Source organism: Muntiacus reevesi, chromosome X (assembly GCF_963930625.1).
Source record: "Muntiacus reevesi chromosome X, mMunRee1.1, whole genome shotgun sequence".
Taxonomy (NCBI): Eukaryota; Metazoa; Chordata; class Mammalia; order Artiodactyla; family Cervidae; genus Muntiacus; species Muntiacus reevesi.
Window position 1 is genome coordinate 148,548,833 of NC_089271.1, and position 20,458 is coordinate 148,569,290.

At 50.6% G+C, this 20,458-nt stretch overlaps 2 protein-coding genes and 1 non-coding gene across 4 annotated transcripts in view; 2 read left to right on the plus strand and 1 right to left on the minus strand.

Annotated features, from left to right (window-relative positions):
* The first annotated feature begins 936 nt into the window (after positions 1-936).
* DKC1 (dyskerin pseudouridine synthase 1) lies at positions 937-13,188 on the plus strand. Its single transcript, XM_065915882.1, has 15 exons — positions 937-1,072; positions 1,682-1,749; positions 2,200-2,286; positions 3,732-3,823; positions 4,023-4,207; positions 4,844-4,908; positions 5,196-5,322; positions 6,112-6,242; positions 6,658-6,801; positions 8,368-8,488; positions 9,639-9,757; positions 10,342-10,445; positions 11,173-11,251; positions 11,900-12,028; positions 12,339-13,188. The coding sequence occupies exons 1-15, from the start codon at positions 1,057-1,059 to the stop codon at positions 12,402-12,404; spliced, it is 1,533 nt and encodes a 510-aa protein (XP_065771954.1). The 5' UTR covers positions 937-1,056; the 3' UTR covers positions 12,405-13,188.
* On the plus strand, positions 6,347-6,478 carry LOC136154956 (small nucleolar RNA SNORA36 family). Its single transcript, XR_010660651.1, has one exon. It is a non-coding gene; the product is annotated as a small nucleolar RNA SNORA36 family (small nucleolar RNA).
* A 1,091-nt stretch (positions 13,189-14,279) lies between the features above and the next one.
* The window catches only part of MPP1 (MAGUK p55 scaffold protein 1), a 28,693-nt gene continuing 22,514 nt past the window's right edge, over positions 14,280-20,458 (minus strand). The window contains exons 7-12 of one of the 2 annotated variants that reach the window (XM_065915147.1): positions 20,309-20,415; positions 19,462-19,542; positions 18,601-18,681; positions 17,297-17,499; positions 16,973-17,047; positions 14,280-14,950 (exon numbers count right to left, since the gene is read on the minus strand). In XM_065915147.1, coding sequence (XP_065771219.1) covers positions 14,849-14,950; positions 16,973-17,047; positions 17,297-17,499; positions 18,601-18,681; positions 19,462-19,542; positions 20,309-20,415 — 649 coding nt within the window. In that variant the 3' untranslated portion in view covers positions 14,280-14,848. Of the gene's footprint in view, positions 14,955-16,972; positions 17,048-17,296; positions 17,500-18,600; positions 18,682-19,461; positions 19,543-20,308; positions 20,416-20,458 lie in introns of both variants that reach the window. The other variant, XM_065915146.1, reaches the window with a different exon arrangement.

Consider the following 20,458-nt stretch of genomic DNA (forward strand, 5'->3'; position numbering starts at 1 on the left):
AGAAGAGAAGTGAACCAAAGGAAGAGGAAAAAATCTGGAACCTGGAGCCGCTAGTTGCTTGACGGTCTAGTATCACCACCGCAAGTGACCTGTGAGTATTGATCACTTCGCCTGGAGCCCCATTCAGTTCAGTCGCTCAGTCGTGTCCGACTCTTTACGACCCGATGGAATTCTCCAGGCCAGAATACTGGAGGCGGTAGCTTTCCCCTTCTTCAGGGGATCTTCCCCACCCAGTGATTGAACTCAGGTATCCTGCATTGCAGGCGGATTTTTTACCAGCTGAGCCACAAGGGAAGCCCAAGGAGACCCGTAGTGGAGCTGCAATCCAGCTGTGCTGTAACCAGAAAGCATCACCGGAAGACTTGGTACAGAAAATAACCAACCAAACAAAAAAATAGTAAAATATGTCATTAATAATGTTGTGTATTGCTTATATGCTGAAACGATAATATTGCCGATTGCTGCGTTAAATACAGTCTGTTACTGAAACCGATGTAACCTTCTACTTTGCTTTTTTTTTTTTCAAGTGGATGCTGTAAAATTTAAAAGTCCACAAGGAACTCGTTTCTATTGGGCAGTGCCGCTCTAGCAGGATGGAAATTAGAAGCTGCAAAGCTCTGTGTGCCTCGACGTCTGTGGTCGGGGTGGGGGGGGACGCGGGAAGCAAGGAACGTTGAGACACGTGCCCAGGTGCCCAAGTTTCCCGTACAAAAAACCGGTGAGAAAGACTAGACCTTCGCCCGACCACGCCCACAGCTAAGCCCCGCCCAGGTGGGCTGCGCAGGCGCTCCCCGGCCGGGCCGCTGAAGGCGGGGCAAAGCCCAAGGCGCACGCGCGGCCGCGCCAGCGCGGGCCGCCGCGACCGCCAATGAGATGGTGCGGCCGTCCGGCGCGCGCTCGGGGCTCCGCGCCGCCTCGCCCCACCCGTCCGCACGACACGCACGGGGCGGTGCACAGGTGGGCGGGGCCTAGCGGCGCAGCCTGACGGCGGCGGGAGCCTGCAGTAGCTTCCTTGGCGGCGGTGGCCCACACGGCTCGCGACCTCAGCGGGGCAACATGGCGGACGCGGAAGGTGAGGGTCGCGACCTCCGACGTGGGGAAGCCGGGGGTGGGGGGTGGCGGACGTCGAGGCCAGAACTGTCCGCTGGCTCCAGCCGCCGTGCCTCCCGCCGACCTTGTCGCTTGGCCTTGGTTCCACGGGGTGAGGGCTAGAGATTGAGAGGCCCCCGCGGTGACGTGACGCCATGAGGCCCGGGCCTCCCGCCGACGGGGCCTGGGTCGCGCTCCCCCATTCTGCCGCCATGGTCAGCGCCGCGCGAGGAGGGGAAGAGAAGGGGCTGAGGGACTCGGGCGGGCGCGGACCTCCCAGGCGAAAAAGAAGTTCTAGGGGCCCCAAGCCCTCGAGGACCGTCGGACGGTCCCTGATGGAACTTACGGGCCCGCGGGCCGAGGGCCTTTCAGCCCCGCGCGGCCACGTGGTGAACAGAGCTGGAGGGCGACACGTGCGGCTGCTGTCGCGAGCCCGCCGGGCCGCCCCGGGCACTGGCCTGACCCCCGCTCGCTTCCCCTATGAGCCTATACCAGACGGCCGTTTTTCAGCTGCCCTGATGTGTCCTCTATTTTCAACTCGATCGCCTTGATTTTCGGGGAAAACTCCCAATTCTTGTGTGTGTTTTTTAAGTCCTTATTTTGCCGAAGAAACATAAGAAGAAAAAGGAGCGGAAATCATTACCAGAGGAGGCTGTGGCGGTGAGTAGGAATATTTTTACTCTGCTCCGACTCGAAAGGTTTCTTAGAGGCCAGATTGCAGAAAAGAACTGTTTCTAAAGATTTGGAAGGAATGGGGTGTCATCGCGCGTGGTCCTGAGATAGAACCTACAAAGCTCCATCCAGCCTAGGTCTCTCTGCTGTCAGGCACACTTTGCTAAATGGTGTTGCCCACAGTGACTGCTTTCCCTGAAATTGTCTTTCTTATCAGACCCACTATCCCTCTTTTCTCTTAAATTGGCTATTCCTATCTTGGTGCCACTTCACTTATTTTTCTCAGTTCTTCATTTCTTCTCTTTTGTTTGGAGATCTCAGTGAAAAGGCATAGACACCTTGTTTTTTATTACACAGGTGTAGACTTTGGTAGTCATAATGGAAGGGTTCAGATTCAAGTGGGGAGTCTTAACAGGTTGTGTTTCTGTCCTCTGGAAGGAAATACAACATGCTGAAGAATTTCTGATCAAACCTGAATCCAAAGTGGCTCAGTTGGACACGTCTCAGTGGCCCCTGTTGCTAAAGGTATGTGTTTTGCATCAGCTCAACGTCTGGCTTTTACACTGTTTCTGAGTATTAAACAGTTGATTACGAATGGATCCTGGACTTAGGCAAAGCTAGGTGAGGCTGCCTAAATCAGTGTTCCTCAAGGTAGTTGAGATGAAGACCTGAATTTTATTTTTTTAATTAATTTCCAGTGTACCCAACACTTGTGGAACACAGGTAAATTTTGCAACAATGTGAGACTACTATCAAATTTTATAAACAACTCTCAATTTCTGTACTTAGCTTCACTTTACAGACATTTACTGGTTTGTGGAGTAGTACATACTTTACAGCATATATTTTGATGCTAGACCCATTTGGGTCAGGCACTGTGTGACCTTAGGCTAATCTTGATCTCTGAGGCTCTTGGCAAATAATACCTCCTTTCAGAAGGCCCACTGGGGGTTGTAGGAGGTGATCCATGAAACATGCCAAAGTGCGCAGCATGTATCACGTACTCTAGAAGTTATTGACTGTTGTGTTGTATTTTTCTTAAAGTAGTTCAGTGATGAATAGAATTAAAATTTCGTTACTGACGTAATGGGTGCTAGCTATGAGATTGAGAGGTAAGTTTACTGAAAGACAGGATTCCCTGGTGGCTCAGACAGTAAAATGTCTGCCTGCAATGTGGGAGATCCCTGGGTTTGATCCCTGGGTCTGGAAGATCCCCTGGAGAAGGAAATGGCCACCCACTCCAGTATTCTTGCCTAGAAAATTTGAATTAACCACTAAATAGGAGGTAAAAGATTTGTTTATATAATTTCAATGCAGTTGAATTTCTGCTTGGCCAGATGTGTCTGCCATTTAGATAGTATCTGGTTCTCTTGTTTTTACCTGCCAGTAAACCATGTTGGCAATTAGTCCTACCATCATGGAACATAAAATCTAGAGGTGGGAGATACAGGCAGTTAAAAATAATTCCTGCTAGTGGGAAGTACCAACATGAAGCTAATGAACTTGCACTGAAGGGAGCGTTTTCAAACTGGTGGTGGAAGCTTGGAAAGAGCGAGGAGAAGCAGATATAAGGAGTGGAATGGGAGCATCGAAGGCAGGAGTGAGCTAGTTAGGTGTGAGGAGCCATGTTGCCAGTCATCCTCCAGCTGGCTATCTTTGGTCCCTGAGAAAATCAAAGCTAGTCCGTATTTTACTCTTAAGCCTGTGCCTGTACAGTGAAGCCACGTTTGTTCTGTAGTACCCCAGGAGGCCTTTCTGGAGGAGGGAGCAAATTTGTCTTCTTACTTGGATAATTTTTCCAGCATGTAGTGGGGCTTAGCAGTCTGTCACAGCAGATAATGGAAATACAGGAGCAAGATCCAAAACAGGAACCCAAAGGGTCACCTTATCATGGTTTGTAGTGGTCCTGACTTAATTTTCCACATGTTAATGATTTATTGCTTATTTTGTGTTGTATCGTTGCTTTCTAGAATTTTGATAAGCTAAATGTAAGGACAACACATTACACACCTCTTCCTTGTGGTTCAAATCCTCTGAAGAGGGAGATTGGGGACTACATCAGGTAAGCATGTTGGGAGCAAGTGCTGTTCCCACTTCTTTCCACAATGACCTTTTCACATCAGTTATTCAAGGAGGTGGCGACATGCCCTCAATATATATGATAACCTGTGCTCATGGTCAGCACTTGGTTTTTACTCTGCAAATTTAGTTTTCATCCGAGGCCCAGAGTTGATGACACAGTAATTTCTTTCCCAATCTAGGACAGGTTTCATTAACCTTGACAAGCCCTCCAACCCCTCTTCCCATGAGGTGGTAGCCTGGATCCGGCGAATACTTCGGGTTGAGAAGACGGGACACAGTGGAACCCTGGATCCCAAGGTGACTGGTTGTTTAATAGTGTGCATCGAACGAGCCACTCGCTTGGTGAAATCACAGCAGAGTGCAGGTAAATCAGAGTGGGAGGAACGACGGGGCAACTCAAAGATGGGAAGGCTTTCTGTGTTTCCTTGTCCTTCTGCATGTGGCTTTCAGAAGTGATTTCTTCATTGGGAAAATCTTACAAACCAAAAAAAAAAAAAAAAAAAAAACCAGAAGCAAGGGATACTCTGGCTTGGTATGTGCCTTCTGTCTTCTGCCAGATCCTGATGAGGCTGCCTTGTTGGGTGTTCTGGGTGCTTTTGACAAGCACGTGGAGCCAAGTAGATCTGCTTCTAGCCCTGAGGCAGATCTGAGTCCAAGTCCGACTGCAGGCCTGTCACTTTCGGCTCCTCGAAATACCCTGCAGCTTCTGCCTAAATTAATGCTTCCTCCTTGTCATCAGGGAAAATTCTCCTTGGCCTTGCAAGGTGCCCTTCAGGCAGGCTGTCCACAGGTGTTCTTATCCTCAGCACATTGAGAGTTGAACCTGTGACATTAGGGTCTTCATTCCTTTCCTACATCTGCACCCTGAAATCTTTCTTCCTGCAAATTTGATAGAAATTTGCCTGCTTTCCCTGGCTGCACCAGATCACGAGTGATACAAGCATATGTGAAATAACAGCAAACTCAGTGGCCACACCTGACTACTCTTGTCATTTTACAGGCAAAGAGTATGTGGGGATTGTCCGGCTGCACAATGCTATCGAAGGGGGGACTCAGCTTTCCAGGGTAAGTCTGTCATTGGAGGGAAGCCACCTGAGCCACTGGGCCAACCTGGGCAGGTGACTGCAGACGGCAGAGACACTTTTGCTCATGTCCCTTCTGAGGAGAGGATTCTGATCAGTCCTGAGCCACCCATGTGGAGTTGCAGAAGGAATCAAAAATTGAAAGTCGCTTTTAGTGATTGCAAGAGACCTTCTGCATGTCACTTGTGCCCTTAAACTCTCCAAATCTGCCCTTTGATCGTCTTTGAGAGTCCATGCAGTAAGAGCAGTTTTGTTTGTGTTTCTTCCTAGGCCCTAGAAACCCTGACAGGTGCCTTATTCCAACGACCCCCACTTATTGCTGCAGTAAAGAGGCAACTCCGAGTCAGAACCATCTACGAGAGCAAAATGATTGAGTATGACCCCGAAAGACGATTAGGTAGGTCCTCAGGTTTGTGGGGCACTGAGCTGAGCACTCTGGTGTTGAATGAATTTTCCAAAATCAGAGTCTGGTAAAAGTAGCTGCTTGAGCATATGGGGTAGTTGTGGCCTGTGTCATCTCCAGTTTCGCTGCTGCAGGTAGAAAATAACTGGGTTTCTCACCTGGTCATGTGTTTTTAAAGAAAGAAAGTGAAGTCACTCAATCGTGTCTGACTCTTGGCGACCCCATGGATTATAGCCCACCAGGCTCCTCCATCCATGGAATTTTCTAGGCAAGAGTACTGGACTGGGTGGCCATTGCCTTCTCCAGGGGATCTTCCTGAGCCAGGGATCGAACCCTGGTCTCTCCTGCATTGCAGGCAGACGCTTTACTGTCTGAGCCCCCAGGGAAGCCCACCCTTTTATAATAAAAAACTATTCAATGAGTTAGGCATAGAAGAATAATTCCTCAACCTGATACGGGTATCCATAAGGAAAGAATTACAGCAAACATACTCAATATCTTTCTCCCTAAGGGATTCCCTGGTGGCTCAGACGGTAAAGCATTCTGCCACAACACGGGAGACCCAGGTTCGATCCCTGGGTCAGGAAGATCCCCTGGAGAAGGAAATGGCAACCCGCTCCAGTACTCTTGCCTAGAAAATTCCATGGATGGAGAAGCCTGGTGGGTTACAGTCCATGGGGTCGCAAAGAGTCAGACATGACTGAGCAGCTTCACTTTCTTTTCTTTCTTTCATGTGTTTACTTAGGAAAATATGTGCTACTTTTGTGTGTGTGTGTGTTTTAGGAATCTTCTGGGTGAGTTGTGAGGCTGGCACTTATATTCGGACGCTGTGTGTTCACCTTGGTTTGTTGCTGGGAGTTGGTGGTCAGATGCAGGAACTCCGGAGGGTTCGTTCTGGAGTCATGAGTGAAAAGGTATGTCATTGGTGGGAGTTGTTGTTTTTCTTAAAGCCGACTGATACTTAGATCTTCCAGCCCTTGGTGGAACTCCACCTACTTCCCATCCCAGAAAAGGCAGTTCCCAAAGTGTTGAGTTCAGTCCAGGGCAGCTTCCCTGTTCTGTTAATTAAACTTTGGGACATTAAAACACAGACTGGGGTGTGTGTGGATGGAGACTGTTACTCTATTCATTTACTCCCTAGCCTACAGATATGCCTGCTTAGGTTTACTAGACCACCAGTTACAGAGGTGACTGCAAACAGACTAAAGACTAATGAGCTTGGACTAGCAGATGAGACAAAACTGATTCAGTGTTTGGAAGTGTGAGGTCCATTTGCCTATTGGGGGTACAATGGCCCTTGATTAATTTTCATGCGCGGCTACTTCCCAGGACCACATGGTGACGATGCATGACGTGCTTGATGCCCAATGGCTGTATGACAACCACAAGGATGAGAGTTACCTGCGGCGAGTTGTTTACCCTTTGGAAAAGCTGTTGACATCTCATAAACGGCTGGTCATGAAAGACAGTGCAGTAAGTTCTATTTGCACAAAATGGGAGCTCAAGAGAGATGTGGTTCGTGGCCTGAAAATTTCATTCTATTTAAAGGGAGAAAATAGGATTTTGTGATCTCACAACCACTATTTTCCTTGGGGTTTCTTTTCTTTTTTTCTGGTTTTGTATATTGGACCTGGATTAATTTATTTTTGTTAATGGAAGCATTTATGATTAACTTTATTAAGTGAAAACCAAATATAAAGTAAAAGTTTACTGGGCCTAATTCCATTAAACATTTAGAGTAACTTGGTTCAAGAAATAGACTATTAGTGGTACATAAAATTTGGTCTTCTGTAAACTGGTAGTTTTACATGTGCCTAGGACACCTTGGGTTTTTTTTTAAACTATTGCTAGAAAAAGTTGTTTTGATGGGGATAAAAGATTGAGATTAGAGAGTTGGCTAACTGAAAGGAGAGTTCTCCTTTCAGAATCTCCATTTAGAGCTTTGTTGAAATAAATCCCAATTTGAGGCCATAAAACCTAAACATGGTGGAGATTATCAAGCCTTTTTTCTTAGTATGCATACTAAATAATCTCATAGAAAGTAATCATTTATATATTTAATAATTTGAGCTTGTTCATTCATACTCAGATCTAAACTATATACATGTTTGATTGTATAGATGTTAGAGTTTATAATAAAAGACAAAAAAACTGAAGAGGCATACCACTGTCTGCCCCTATAATGATTGAGAAAACAACACACAAGACAACGTGAATGTGATTCCCTTTTGCTAGGGTCAAATTAGTGGCTTCTGGGGGAGTTTCAAGGAGGGGGAGAAATATGGTGAATGAAGACAAGATCCCCTGAGGGTGGATTGGATGCCTCGAGTGTGGGCAGACTCGGGGAGAGTTGGCCTTGACGTGTATCTCTGGGTCCGTAAAGGACATGTCAACACGTGCAGGCTTGGTTCAGCGGGCCTTGGCAGTCTTGCTTGTGCATTCCTTTGGGGATGTAATTACCATGTAGGAATATTACCTGGGAAGGTAGTGATTACCTAGCTCTGTCAGGGTGTTTTCCCTTCATGCTGAGGAATACTGCTGCTACTGCTGCTAAGTCACTTCAGTCATGTCTGACTCTGTGCGACCCCATCCCTGGGATTCTTCAGGCAAGAACAGTGGAGTGGGTTGCCATTTCCTTCTCCAATGCAGGAAAGTGAAAAGTGAAAGTGAAGTCACTCAGTCATGTCTGACTCTTCGCGACCCCATGGACTGCAGCCTACCAGGCTCCTCCGTCCATGGGATTTTCCAGGCAAGAGTACTGGAGTGGGCTGCCATTGCCTTCTCCAATGCTGAGGAATAGGGAATACGTAAACTGGACAGGAGTAGTGACTTCCAGCCCTGGTTATGTTTCTGAGTCAACCTGTGGCGGGTGGCGGCTGTGATCAAAGCTGCATGGCCGCCTGTGGATGCCATTGGGCCTCTGGCATGGGTAGGGGGTCCTCACTGGTCCCCCCAACCTCCTCTGGTCCAGTGGGGGGTGGAGCAGAGGGCAGGGGCTCCCCTGTGACGGGGGCACTCACTGGGCTGCCATCCTGCCAGGTGAATGCCATCTGCTACGGGGCAAAGATCATGCTTCCAGGCGTCCTGCGCTACGAGGACGGCATTGAGGTCAATCAGGAGATTGTGGTCATCACCACCAAAGGGGAGGCCATCTGCATGGGTAAGAGGCAAGCGACCTTTGTCCGCTCTGCACCGTCACAGCCAGGCTCCCTCAGAGGGGGTGCCCGAGGCCTGGCCTCGTGGAGTGACTGAATGAATCCCTGTGTTCCTTGGGGTCTGTGGGGTGGTCACAGCACAAAGGTCCAATTCGGACAGGCATGGGTGAGAAGGGGTCAGCGGGGTTTCCTCTTGTCCTGCCAGCTGCTGTTAGGCGCCCTGTCTCAGCGGTTTAGCTCTCCAGTGAGAGAAGAAATCAACTGATGGGGAGGAATAAAGGTGGTAACTGAGGAGCCTTCAGTCTGTTCCCTCTCTGTGCAATGCTAACCTGCGCAGCTTTAGCTACTGTTGGATTATCCCTGTCTGAGCTCCAAGCATGACGTGTATGTCTTTGGGGTTCGATTTCGAGGTGGTCCTTCCCCTCTGGCTGCTGGCCACTCTATGGCCACCTTGATTGTGCACAGCTAGAAAGGGATCCTGATGACACACTTTATTCCTGGTGTAAATAATGCACATTAAACAAGGAGCTTTGGATGTATCTGCCTGGCCAAAAAATGGATTTGGATTTTTCTGAGACATGTAGCTGAAAAACACGAACTTTTTGGCCAGTCAAATACTTTTTAAGAAGTCTCATCTGAGGACGTCCAAAACATAGATTTTGATGAGTGATCAGTATCAGTATTTTTTTGCACTTGATAAGTGGAACATGATTTCACAGGCTGCTTTCCCATGATGGTGGATTTTCTCCATATGCACCTCTCCACAATGGAAACCTCAAGGCAGTAGAGCTTAAGAGTTTTATTTCAACAATTAGATTATTTTTTAAAAAAGCATCTATCTGTTTGGCTGTGTTGGGTGTTAGTGGCGGCACACAGGATCTTTCATTGTGCTGTGCGGGCTTCTCTCCGGTTGTGCGTGGTCTCACTGCTTGTGGCACCCCGGCGTAGGTGCCCTGTGGCATGTGGGGTCTGAATTCCCCAACTTTGAATCAAACCTGTGTCCCGTGTATTGGAAGGTGAATTCTTCACCACTGGACCACCAGGGAAGTTCAAGCTTAGAAGTTTTCAAGAAGTTTGTAAAACTTGTATAAAATGGCGGCATTTGGCCTCATTGGTTATCAAGTCTTTCCTTCTATCTCTTTCCAACACCTGCAGCAATTGCTTTGATGACCACAGCAGTGATCTCCACCTGTGACCACGGCATTGTAGCCAAGATCAAGAGAGTTATCATGGAGAGAGACACTTACCCTCGGAAGTGGGGTTTAGGGCCGAAAGTAAGTAAGTGGGACTGGACCTGTGCCCTGTGCAGCATTGTATTTTGCTTTGTTGAATACTTGAGCATCTCTTGGTATGTCTCCACTGCCATGTGCTGGTGTTGTGGCAGGCTCTGGGAAGTCGGTGCTGGTTGGAAATGTGCCTCACTTGGACCTGACGATATTTAGGCTAAGGGGACCATAATAGATGGACCTCAGTCCACTTGCACCACGGGATGGTGACTTTCAGCATAGTTGAGGGCCCTGTGAAGGGGTGTGGCAAGGTCCCTGGCACCTCGAGTCCACCGTGAGGGCTTTGGCCTGGTCAGGGAGTTGGGGCAGGGGATCTCTGCTTGAGCCATGCCAGTGGAAATATATGGTGTGACATGTTGAGATGAAGCAGGGAGGGAAGCATCTGGGGCCGCTGGAATGGCAGGTGGTACAAATGAGACCACAGAGGCTCCCAGGAATACAGCAATCCCTTTGAAAGTCCTATGTCTGCACCCGTGGAAGAGAGGGTGAGTTCCGAGTACTCTGTGTGTGTGGTTATGAGACCTGCTTTGCGTCGATACTGTTGTAACCTGGACACCCTGCCCGTCCTCCAGGCGAGTCAGAAGAAGCTGATGATCAAGCAGGGCCTTCTGGACAAGCACGGCAAGCCAACTGATAGCACGCCTGCCACCTGGACGCAAGAGTACATCGACTACAGGTGAGGGTGGCTGTCGGCCAGCCCCGCGGTGGAGAGGGGGCCTGCCCAGATGCCGGACTCCCTCGACAGCAGGGGAGGAGGGAAGGGTGTGGAGTTCTTTGTACTGGATTCTGCCTCCCAGCCACTCTGGGGAGGAACTCAACTTAGTTCAGGTTCAGTTGCTCAGTCATGTGTGACTCTTTGCAGACCCATGGACTGCAGCATGCCAGGCCTCCCTGTCCATCACCAACTCCCAAAGCTTGCTGAAACTCCTGTCCATTGAGTTGGTGATGCCATCCAACCATCTCATCCTCCGTTGTCCCCTTCTGCCTTCAATCTTTCCCAGCATCAGGGTCTTTTCAAATGAGTCAGCTGTCCACATCAGGTGGCCAGAGTGTTGGGAGTTTCAGCTTCAACATCAGTCCTTCCAATGAGTACGGAGCCAGATACGGAGGAAACACTCAGGGCAGGGCTGTTGGGACTTGCCTTGGGAGCTGGCGTTGAACCCCGGCTGCCCCGGGTGAGTCAGGGCATTGGGCCCCGCACAGCCAGCCGATGGTTGTCCCTTGCCAGCCTGGCTTGCAGGACTTTAGATGGAGTCAGGTTGCACGTGGCAGTGGTGAGCTCTTCTGTCCAGCATCAGTATTCTGACGGTGGCTTTCAACTGGCCATATATGCCTTTGTGCAGCCAGGCCTCTGAGGACAGCATGTCTGCGACTCTCACCCTTTGCTTCTGCTCCTCTCATAGCGATTCTGCCAAAAAAGATGTGCCAGCCAAAGCAGTCAAAGCCACGCCAGTAGTTGCTGAGGTGGTGAAAACCCCAAAGGTGAGTGGTGTGCCGCGTTGGCTTTGGAACACACCACCCAGCCCCTCCAGCTGCTGGTTTGTTGTGTCTGCTGGGGGGGGGGTCTGTGGGCCTGGGGGTTAGATTGGCCTGGGCTACTGGCTGAGCTCAGGCCACAGCCATGAAACAGTGGGGTTGACAGATGGCAGGAGTGTGTTGGAATCAAGACGGGGACACTCGGGGCCAGGCGGAACTTGGCAGAAGGCCAGTGAACACCTGTGCATGTGGTGGCTTCAGGGCTGGGGGCCGCTGGCATCAGATGGCATGGTGGCTTGTCTGTTACTGCGGGTGGCACCGAATGTCCTGAAAAGGGCCTGCTGTGGAACCTGGCAGGTGGGGTTCCTGACCCATCTGCCCCCCCCTCCCCCCGAGGCCTCCTGGGAGCACCCTAGGGAAGAGGCAGCCTTTCTGTGTTGCGCTGGCACTCCGGCAGTGCCCCTGGCTTCCTGGCCTTCAGGCACGACAGTCTCTGAATGACTGATAAACCAGGCTCTGTCGGGGGTTTTTGCAGACTTCCTGTTGGATCCCATCAGGATCTTCTTGGCCAGCTGGCTCCCCACCTTTTGTGACTCACTGAAAACGTCCACATTGGTCTTGGATTTAACATGCCATCTGTGGTCTCCACCTTAGCGGAAGCGAGAGAGCGAGAGTGAGGACACGTCCCCAGCAGCTCCGCAGGTGGTCAAGAAGGAAAAGAAGAAGAAAAAGAAGGAGAAGGCCAAAGCTGCCGTGGAGAGCATGGAGGAGCCAGGAACTGGGGTGTGTGCAGGCGGGCCCAGGACCTGGGTTCCTGAGAGGGGAAGGCATTGCCCACCGCCCAGTAGGGAGGATGAGATGGGCCCAGGTTTCCTAGAATCGGCTCAGTTAGGATTCTGTGTGATGGGTTGGGAGGCTGTGGAGCTGGGGAGTGTTAAGGCGAAGGCATCAGTGAAAAACTCAAGACGGTGATGCACAAGATTGAGGTCACCCAGGACATCTGAGCCATGAGCATCACCTCCTGGTGACCCTGACGGGGTAGAACTGGGAAAGTGGCGGTGCTTATGAGATGCTTGCTTGCTTTTCCTCCCAGGATAGTGACAGCACCAAGAAGAAGAAGAAGAAAAAGAAAATCAAAGTGGAAATGGTCTCCGAGTAAGGGGGACCACATGTGGCACGGTGTCCAGGTGGGAGGAGCCATCAAAGCCTTATTGTGAACCTGGAGCTCCGTTGGTCCTCAAGGGAGGGGACCCGAGGTCCCCAGAAGGGTGGAGAGGCCAGCATGTGGGAGCAGCTCACGGAGCCCTCACCAATGCCCCCTGGCATCACTGCCCCATCTCGTCCTGTTGTAAGGACCCTGGTGAAGGGAGTGGACTGGGCACTGTACGCTGCTCCACCCAGGAGACTCACAGCACCTTCCATGCAGACCCAGTGCTGCCCAGTGCCCACCCACGGCTGTTTCCCAGGGCCAGCTGACCATCCTGGGCCTCTCCCAGTTGACTTCTCACTTCCCTCGTCTAAAAAGTTTGTAAACAAAAAAAGGCTGTTCCACAAAATGTTCTAGAGCAAGTGAAAAAAGAAAAACAGAACTGAACCATGTTATTGAGGGAATAATCTTTTTTTGCCAACGTGCTGAGGACAGCAGTCTACTCTCATGTCAAGAGTTCCCTCGGTCACCTGGATTTCTTTCCAGGTGGAGGCCTGGCTTTCCATGCCCTCCCCTGTATACACTTCACAGCTCGTACATACACATACCTCCTCAGGCACCTGACTCCACCTGGCTAGTTGTGTTTGTGAGCTCAGCTTCCCCCCCCCCCCCGGCAAAAAAAAAAAAAAAAAAAAAAAAACATTTCTCCAGGCTTTGTTTTACCCCTCCGTTCCTTTCCCTGCTGGGAGAAGGTTGTAATTTTTACTGATTAAATTTCCTTCTGGTTTTTTAAGTATTCCTGTTGGGTTTTTCTAATTGTTGATCTACAAGTTAGTACAACAACAACAATAACAACAACAAGACATGGCAATTAAAACTGTAGAGGTGTTTATGTCATAGTGGAAATGTGGTGTTTTTCCTGTATGTGTGGTTACCTTTTTTCTTTGTCTGGTAACATTTCCCTTGGGGCCTGGTATGGGATCAGGTACTCCGGCATCTTCAAGACATGAGATAACTGAAGAACCTTCCCAAATTTGGTGATCCCCACAATCACAGAGGAGAAAGGTTCTTTGTGTTTGTTGCAGGCAGGAGGTGGGGGACAAGGGGTCGTTTGGGCACCTGCAGACATATCTGGGCTCAGACACCCACGCCAGGAGCCGCCAAAGCTTGTGCTGATGGCTGGGGAGGTGATTTAGAACCAAAAACTATGCGGAGTGGTGGGGAGAGGAGTGCGAATGCAGTGAGGGTCAGGGCCACATACCCAGTGATGGTTTCTGGTGGTCTCCACTGCCTGGGACCCTTGAGAGCCACCTGGACACACCAGCCCGTGGCTGGCTTTCCCCTGCCCTAGGTATGCCAGGACATAATGCCACCAGGAAGCACCCATGGTGGGTTCCCATCCAGGGTAAGACACTCGGGTGCCTGTACATGGACACAAACCTCAGGTGAGTCTTGAGGGCACAGCTGCACTTGTGTTTCTGGTAGCCAATGGAGGAGTTTATTCTGGGGACGTTACCTTCACCTGGGCAGTCGGCCTGGGTGTCCAGAATGCAAGAGAAAGCTAAGAGGGAGTAGCTTTCTGGAGGAAAAAAGATCTGGTATGTGTATCAAAATCAAGTCCAAAGCAAGTGGAAGCAAATCAGTTCAGAGCACTCGCCCCAAGAGCAGCATGGAGAGTCAGTCCCCTTACACCTTGGCTTCCAGCATGTCTTTGTACACCACACGCACGTGTTCATGTGCATGTAGACACCGCCACCTGTGCCCGGAAATCCAGTTGAGCCTGACCTCCAGGCTTAAGGTCGTCACAAGCTTGAGAGAGACTTCAGAACATGGGAGAGGCATCTCTGCACTCCAGGGGCTTGGGGCGCGGCTGGGAACCAAAGAGTCAAAAGGCACAAGCTCACTGGCATTTTAACACAGCAATATCTTTATTGCTTTTGAGGGTTTCCCTAGAGCAGACCCATCCTATTGCACAGCTGTTTGATTTGGCAGGGTAGAAACTTGCAGTGACAAATGCTCTCTTCAAATCAAAGACACATGAAATGCCCAGTGTGGCTGAAGGTAAAAGGGGTGCAGGCTTCAGAGGGCTGGGGTCCATTGCTTTTCCTCCCTGTGTGCACCAGCTGTGATCAGCAGCTGCCTTAGCCGAGTGCTTCCGTCCCTCAATGCACAGGGATCCTTTGGAAATCCTGCTCCGTGGGGAAATCAGCCCAGCCCTTCAGAAATGTGAAGAAGACAAGACACCCACCGGCCTCATGAGGAGAGTTGCAGAGAGCTGGAAGCTGACACAAAGCTAGCGAGCCTGTGGTCTTAAAAGAGCAAGGCAGGGTGGACTTCCAAAGGCTGGACAGGGGCCCCCGGTTGCTGCCCACTATGATGCAAAGCTTAGTAAACCCAGGAGACAGGCACCCACTGGGCGGAACGGCACGTCAGGTCAAAGGCTTCTTGCAATGTCTTCAGGGTTTCCTCAACGCTGTTATTGACCAGTGAGAGGTCAAAGTAGTGCGCATACTGGCTGCGGATGGCCTCCGAGTCCTTCTGCAGCTGCTGCAGGGCGTCTGTCTAGAGGAGAGAAGGGGGAGGCCCATGGATGGAGCAGGCTGTGTGTGCCCTGCCCGGGAGGCCCAGGACAGTTCAAGTGGAGGCCTGCCCACCACCTGATCATCGTGCCCACCACCCAACTTTGAATCACATGCTGAAAAGCCTAAAGGCTTCCCTGGTGGCTTAGATGGTAAAGAATCTGCCTGCAATGCAGGAGACTCTGGTTCAATCCCTGGATCAGGAAGATCCCCTGGAGAAGGAAATGACAACCCACTCCAGTATTCTTGCCTGGGAAATCCCATGGACGGAGGAGCCTGGTGAGTTACAGTCCATGGTATCGCAAAGAGTCGGATACAACTGAGTGACCTTCACTTCACTGAAAAAAAAAAAAGCCTAAAACCCTGAAGTCCTTGCCTGAGAATGTTAAGGGGCTGGGGTGTGGAGAGGTGCTCCCTGAAGACGTCTCGGTAGCAATAAACACAAAAGTGAAAGACAAAGTACAAGTCGCTCAGTTGTGTGGGACACTTGGCAACCCCATGGACTACACAGTTCGTGGAATTCTCCAGGCCAGAGTACTGGAGTGGGTAGTCTTTCCCTTCTCCAGGGGATCTTCCCAGCCCAGGGATCGAACCCAGGTTTCCCACATTGCGGGCGGATTCTTTCCCAGTTGAGGCACCAGGGAAGCCCAATAAACACTAAAAGGCCAAATTGAGATGGGGGGATGGTTGCAACTGATACTATTAAGGGCTAATGACCCTCACACAGAGATCCCAGAAATTAGTAAGGCCAGTGACCGAACAAAAATAAGCTCAGGAGCTGACCAGGTAGTTCAGAGAAAAATGGACAGACTTGGCCCTTGGAGTCTAGACAAGATGCTTTACTGCTTCCAGTCAAGCACTCAAGTTCAATGAGATTCCACTTCCCCATTCAGCAGACTCCAAAGATGAAAGTGCAGGATATGCTCCTGAAATAGGGGGGCAAGTCCCCTGCCACATCCAAAATTCCCAACACGACCCCGCCTGCAATCTCCCACAGACAGATTTGCACATGGGAGGTACACGCACAGAATCGTGGATTGTCATGTTGATGCTATTAAAAGTTTTAAACCTAAACATCCATCAAGAAGGCAGTGAGGGAACTAGAGTGAAGTCACTCAGTCGTGTCCGACTCTTTGCAACCCCATGGACTGTAGCCCATGAGGCTCCTCCATCCATGGAATTTTCTAGGCAAGAGTACTGGAGTGGGTGGTCATTGCCTTCTCCAGGGGATCTTCCCGATCCAGCGATCAAACCTGGGTCTCCTGCATTGCGGGCAGACGCTTTACTGTCTGAGCCGCCAGGGAATCCCTAGGGAACTAAATAATTCTGCTAAATCCACAAGATGGGAGACCATAGCTCCTGAGAAAGGCCCAGGAAGGTCTCCACAGATGCATTCGATGAAAAGCAAGTGTCTGCAGCAGGGTTTGGAGCTCATTGGCCCTAGGGAGCTGGGAGGCTTCTCTACATGGTCCCCCCTCCCCACAGCATGCCTCCTGTGGGCCTAGGGCCACATATGTTCAGGGTCCCTGTCCCCCACATTTGCCCCTCTTAAGCCCACCATCCATCCCTGTGATTCTGGAACAATGGCCTGGCTAGGGGGTTAACAACTCCCCACTGAACAGAAACGCCAATACTTTGGCCACCTGATGCAAAGAGATGACTCATTGTAAAAGACCCTGATAGTGGGAAAGACTGAAGGTGGGAGGAGAAGGGGAAGACAGGATGAGATGGTTGGATGGCATCATCAACTCGGTGGGCAGGAGTTTGGGTAGACTCCGGGAGTTGGGGATGGACAGAGAGGACTGGCGTGCTGAAGTCCATGGGGTCGCAAAGAGTCAGACATGACTGAGCAACTCAACTATATTGAACTGAACAGACTGGACGCATGTACTCTGTCCTCTTGGCCTCAAGCGCAGCAAGACAGCAGTAGCCAAGACGTTGAGTTCTGCCAGCACCCTGCCAACCATCTGTCAGGTCTCCCGCCCCCCTGCACAGACCCACCTGAGTGCCTTGGTCAGTGGGTGCGATGAACACAATGAAAGGTGAAAGTTCTGCTGTCCGAACAATCTTCAGGGTCTGGGAAAATGGAGTGGAGGGAGGGAGAAGAGAGGGGAAAAAGAGTCAGCAGTCAAAGCAGACCCCTGGCAATTGGCATCTTAGGGCCTTGCCATGGCCAGGACTGTCTCTGACATGGCTGGACCAGCTCTTCCTCCCGATGACCCCAGTGACAGCCCGTGAAGCTGGGGTGCATGTCCTGCAGGTTCCCCCGAGCTGTGCTCTTCAGCACCCTGCTCCCATCTACTCTGGTCTTCCCTGCTGACCCACCTGAGGCTCGATGTCCAGGATGGCGACCTTGTCCTGCTTGTGAATCTGGTGCACAGTCTCAAACTTGGTGCCGAACATGTTGCCCTGGTAGCTGCCAAACTCCAAGAACTCATTGGCGGAGATGCTCCGCGTCATCTCCTCCGTGGAGATGAAGTGATATTCCTTGCCATCTTCTTCACTCTTCCTGGCTGGCCGTGTTGTATCTGCACCCCGAGAACCCTGATCAACCCCTGAGCCACTCAGGGGCCCCCCTCCATGGCTCCCAGGGGCACAGACCCTGGCATCACCACTGCCACCCCAGCTGCTTTTAGTGCAGGGACTTCTGATTCAGGGAATCTTCTAAGGGATTCCCTGGTGGCTCAGATGGTACAGCATCTACCCACAACATGGGAGACCCGGGTTCGATCCCTGGGTCCAGAAGATTCCCTGGAGAAGGCAATGGCCACCCACTCCAGTACTCTTGCTTAGAAAATTCCATGGATGGAGGAGCCAGGTGGGCTACGGTCCACAGGGGTCACCAAGAGTCGGACACAACTGAGCGACTTCACTTTCTTATTCAGGACCCTCAGGGCCTGACTCAAGAAAATGAAGTGGGCTGGGAACACGTTTAAATGCTCCAGAGTGAGCGCCCATCCTCCTGCCGTCATAAAGTTGCCTCTCTCTCCAACACCAACCCCAGGGACACAAAAGCTGGAAATCTTTGCAGAGCAGATCCGCAGAGACTTCACAAGTGGTCCAGTGGTTAAGACTCCACCCTCCAATGCAGGCTGGGGCACACATTTGAACCCTAGTCAGGGAACTAAGATCCCACGTGCTGTGCAGTGTCGTGAAAAAATTAAAAAAATAAATAAATAAAACCGATCACAGGCTATAGTCTGGATTTCTGGAAAGCACACTGAAAGTCTCCCTTCTTTGACCCAACTTCTCCTTACCTTTCACCCACTCTTGCGAACTCAGTTTGCATTTTAAGTTATTGAATGACCCTAAGTGCCACTATGTCTCTTATGCAGACCAACGGCGAAACTACTTTGTTAGTTGCAGCAACTCTGGGGACAAATTTTTATCTTTCCAAATGATCTTTTCTTTTGATCATCAAACATTTGGGGGAAAAAAATCACAAAGAAGGGACCTCCCTGGCTATCTAGTGGTTAGGGCTCTATGTCTTTGCTGCCAAAGCGTGGGTTCAGTCCCTGGCCAGGGATATTGGGATATCCCTGGCTATGTGGCATGGTCAAGAAGGAAAAAAAATCACAGAAAGACAGACCACTATAAAACCACAGCCCTCAGGCCCCTGAGCTACTCACACGGGGCAGGGTATGAGAACTTGTCCGGGTTCTGGCTGAGCAGGGCACTCTTGATGTGGCTGCGACCCACCCCGCTGGCTCCTGCGTGGACAGAAGAGACAGGCATGCAGATCAATGCTTCCATTTCTTTCCCCAGAAACAAAGACAGGGCTAGAAAGAGGATTAACACTTGGGTTTTCATCTCTCAGAGCTCATGATCAGTGACAGGTCAAAGCAAAGTGCATGGGCTTCTGAAGGGCTGGGGTCAGAAGGATCAAGGGTTTTAGGGCCTAGTGTCCCGATGACAATTCAGAACACAGCTCTCTTTGGCACATAGGAGCTGGCTACCACAGGGCATTTTCGGTTTCTTTCTGAAGGCTATTTGCCTTCCTAGACTCCCCCCAAATGAATGGAACAGGCTTTTCCTGCAAGTTTACCTTAATACCTATCCTCTAACCAACTAACCTTTTCACTGTAGAGACAAGGAGGACTTGCTCCATTTCAAAGAGCCCTAAATCCTTTTCTGGAGAACGCAAGCATAGGCCTAGAGCATCCCTACGCTGGCCAGACGGATAAAACACCTAAAAGAATTAGTTGCTGAAAACCCTATCAGGTTTACCCTCTCTAGCAACATGAACCAAGGTGAGTCCTGGTAAGGGCTCAGAAAACTCTTAAATCTGCTCCATATGGAGGCCCAAGACACAGTTCTCGCTTCCTTTTCTTCCTCACTGTCTACTTTTTTTTGAAGGAACAGAATGGGGAGAAGACATGGAGGTAGGTTACATCCTCCAGGCAGGGAGGCAATGGAGGTAGGGTACATCCTGCAGACAGTGGAACACAAACAGAAATGTCGTGTCCAGTAGCAAAGCAACAAGAAGATACCGATGAGAACCAGGGTCTTCCTCTTGAATGCAGGCAGCCGAACCACTTCCTCGTAGGAAACAACATCCAACTGGTCAAAAACTAGGGACAAAGAAAAGCAAGCCAAGGTCATCCCAGAGCTGGGCAAACTGGGCAGGCTGAGATCAGCCAGACAAGCTCAGACACTGGTGGGGACAACTGCAGGTGGGGCTGACCTTTGATGGTGGGTGCCCTTCCTTGGGGTCTATGTCTTGGTTTTCCTAACCCTCCCTGCCACTGAAACTCAACATGGCTGTTGGTCAGTTCTTTGCACTCAAATTTTCTGTAAGCTTTTGGCCCCAGCTATCAGCCCTAGCATCGTCATCTCCCCAGTACCACCTGCACTGGCCCTTGTCTCAGGGGACGTTGAGTGTCATCCTGACTCTGATCCTGCTGCCTCCCATGTCACACAACTGCCCTCTGTGGCTCCATGGAGACTCCTGACCTAGCAGGTGCTTTCAGGTCCTGTGATTTGCTCCTATCTTTCTCGAAAATGCTCCCCGCAGGAAGGAAGCATTTAACAGACAGTAGCTTAGTCATGGATGATTCTTCCTTTCTTATCTAAAACCTGCTTGCACCCACAGCAGGTAAAGAACACAGTCAGAGTTAGTTCAGGAAAACAGGCCGCTGTCTGAGGCAGCTCAAACCCTGCACTGGGTCAGACTGATGTCGGCTGATGTATTGAGAAAGGTCTGGAAGGTGGTCAGGGTGGATCCCTGGGGGCAAAGTGTGATGAGCAGCCTTCCTCCCACATGCCCTGAGTGTGTGGAGCCGGGGAGAGGGATGTGGTCACAGGAGACCAGGAGCAGCGGCAAGTCGGGGAGCGTACTTGCGCTGTGCTTCGCCAGGTACTTGTCTTTGTACTTCTTCTTTTTCCCAAAGGGGCTGCAGCTAGGGGCCTCACTCGGAGCAGAATGGGCCCCACTCGCCACTCGCCTGGAGGGAAGAGACAACAGAGGACATCAGTGGTTTCTTGATG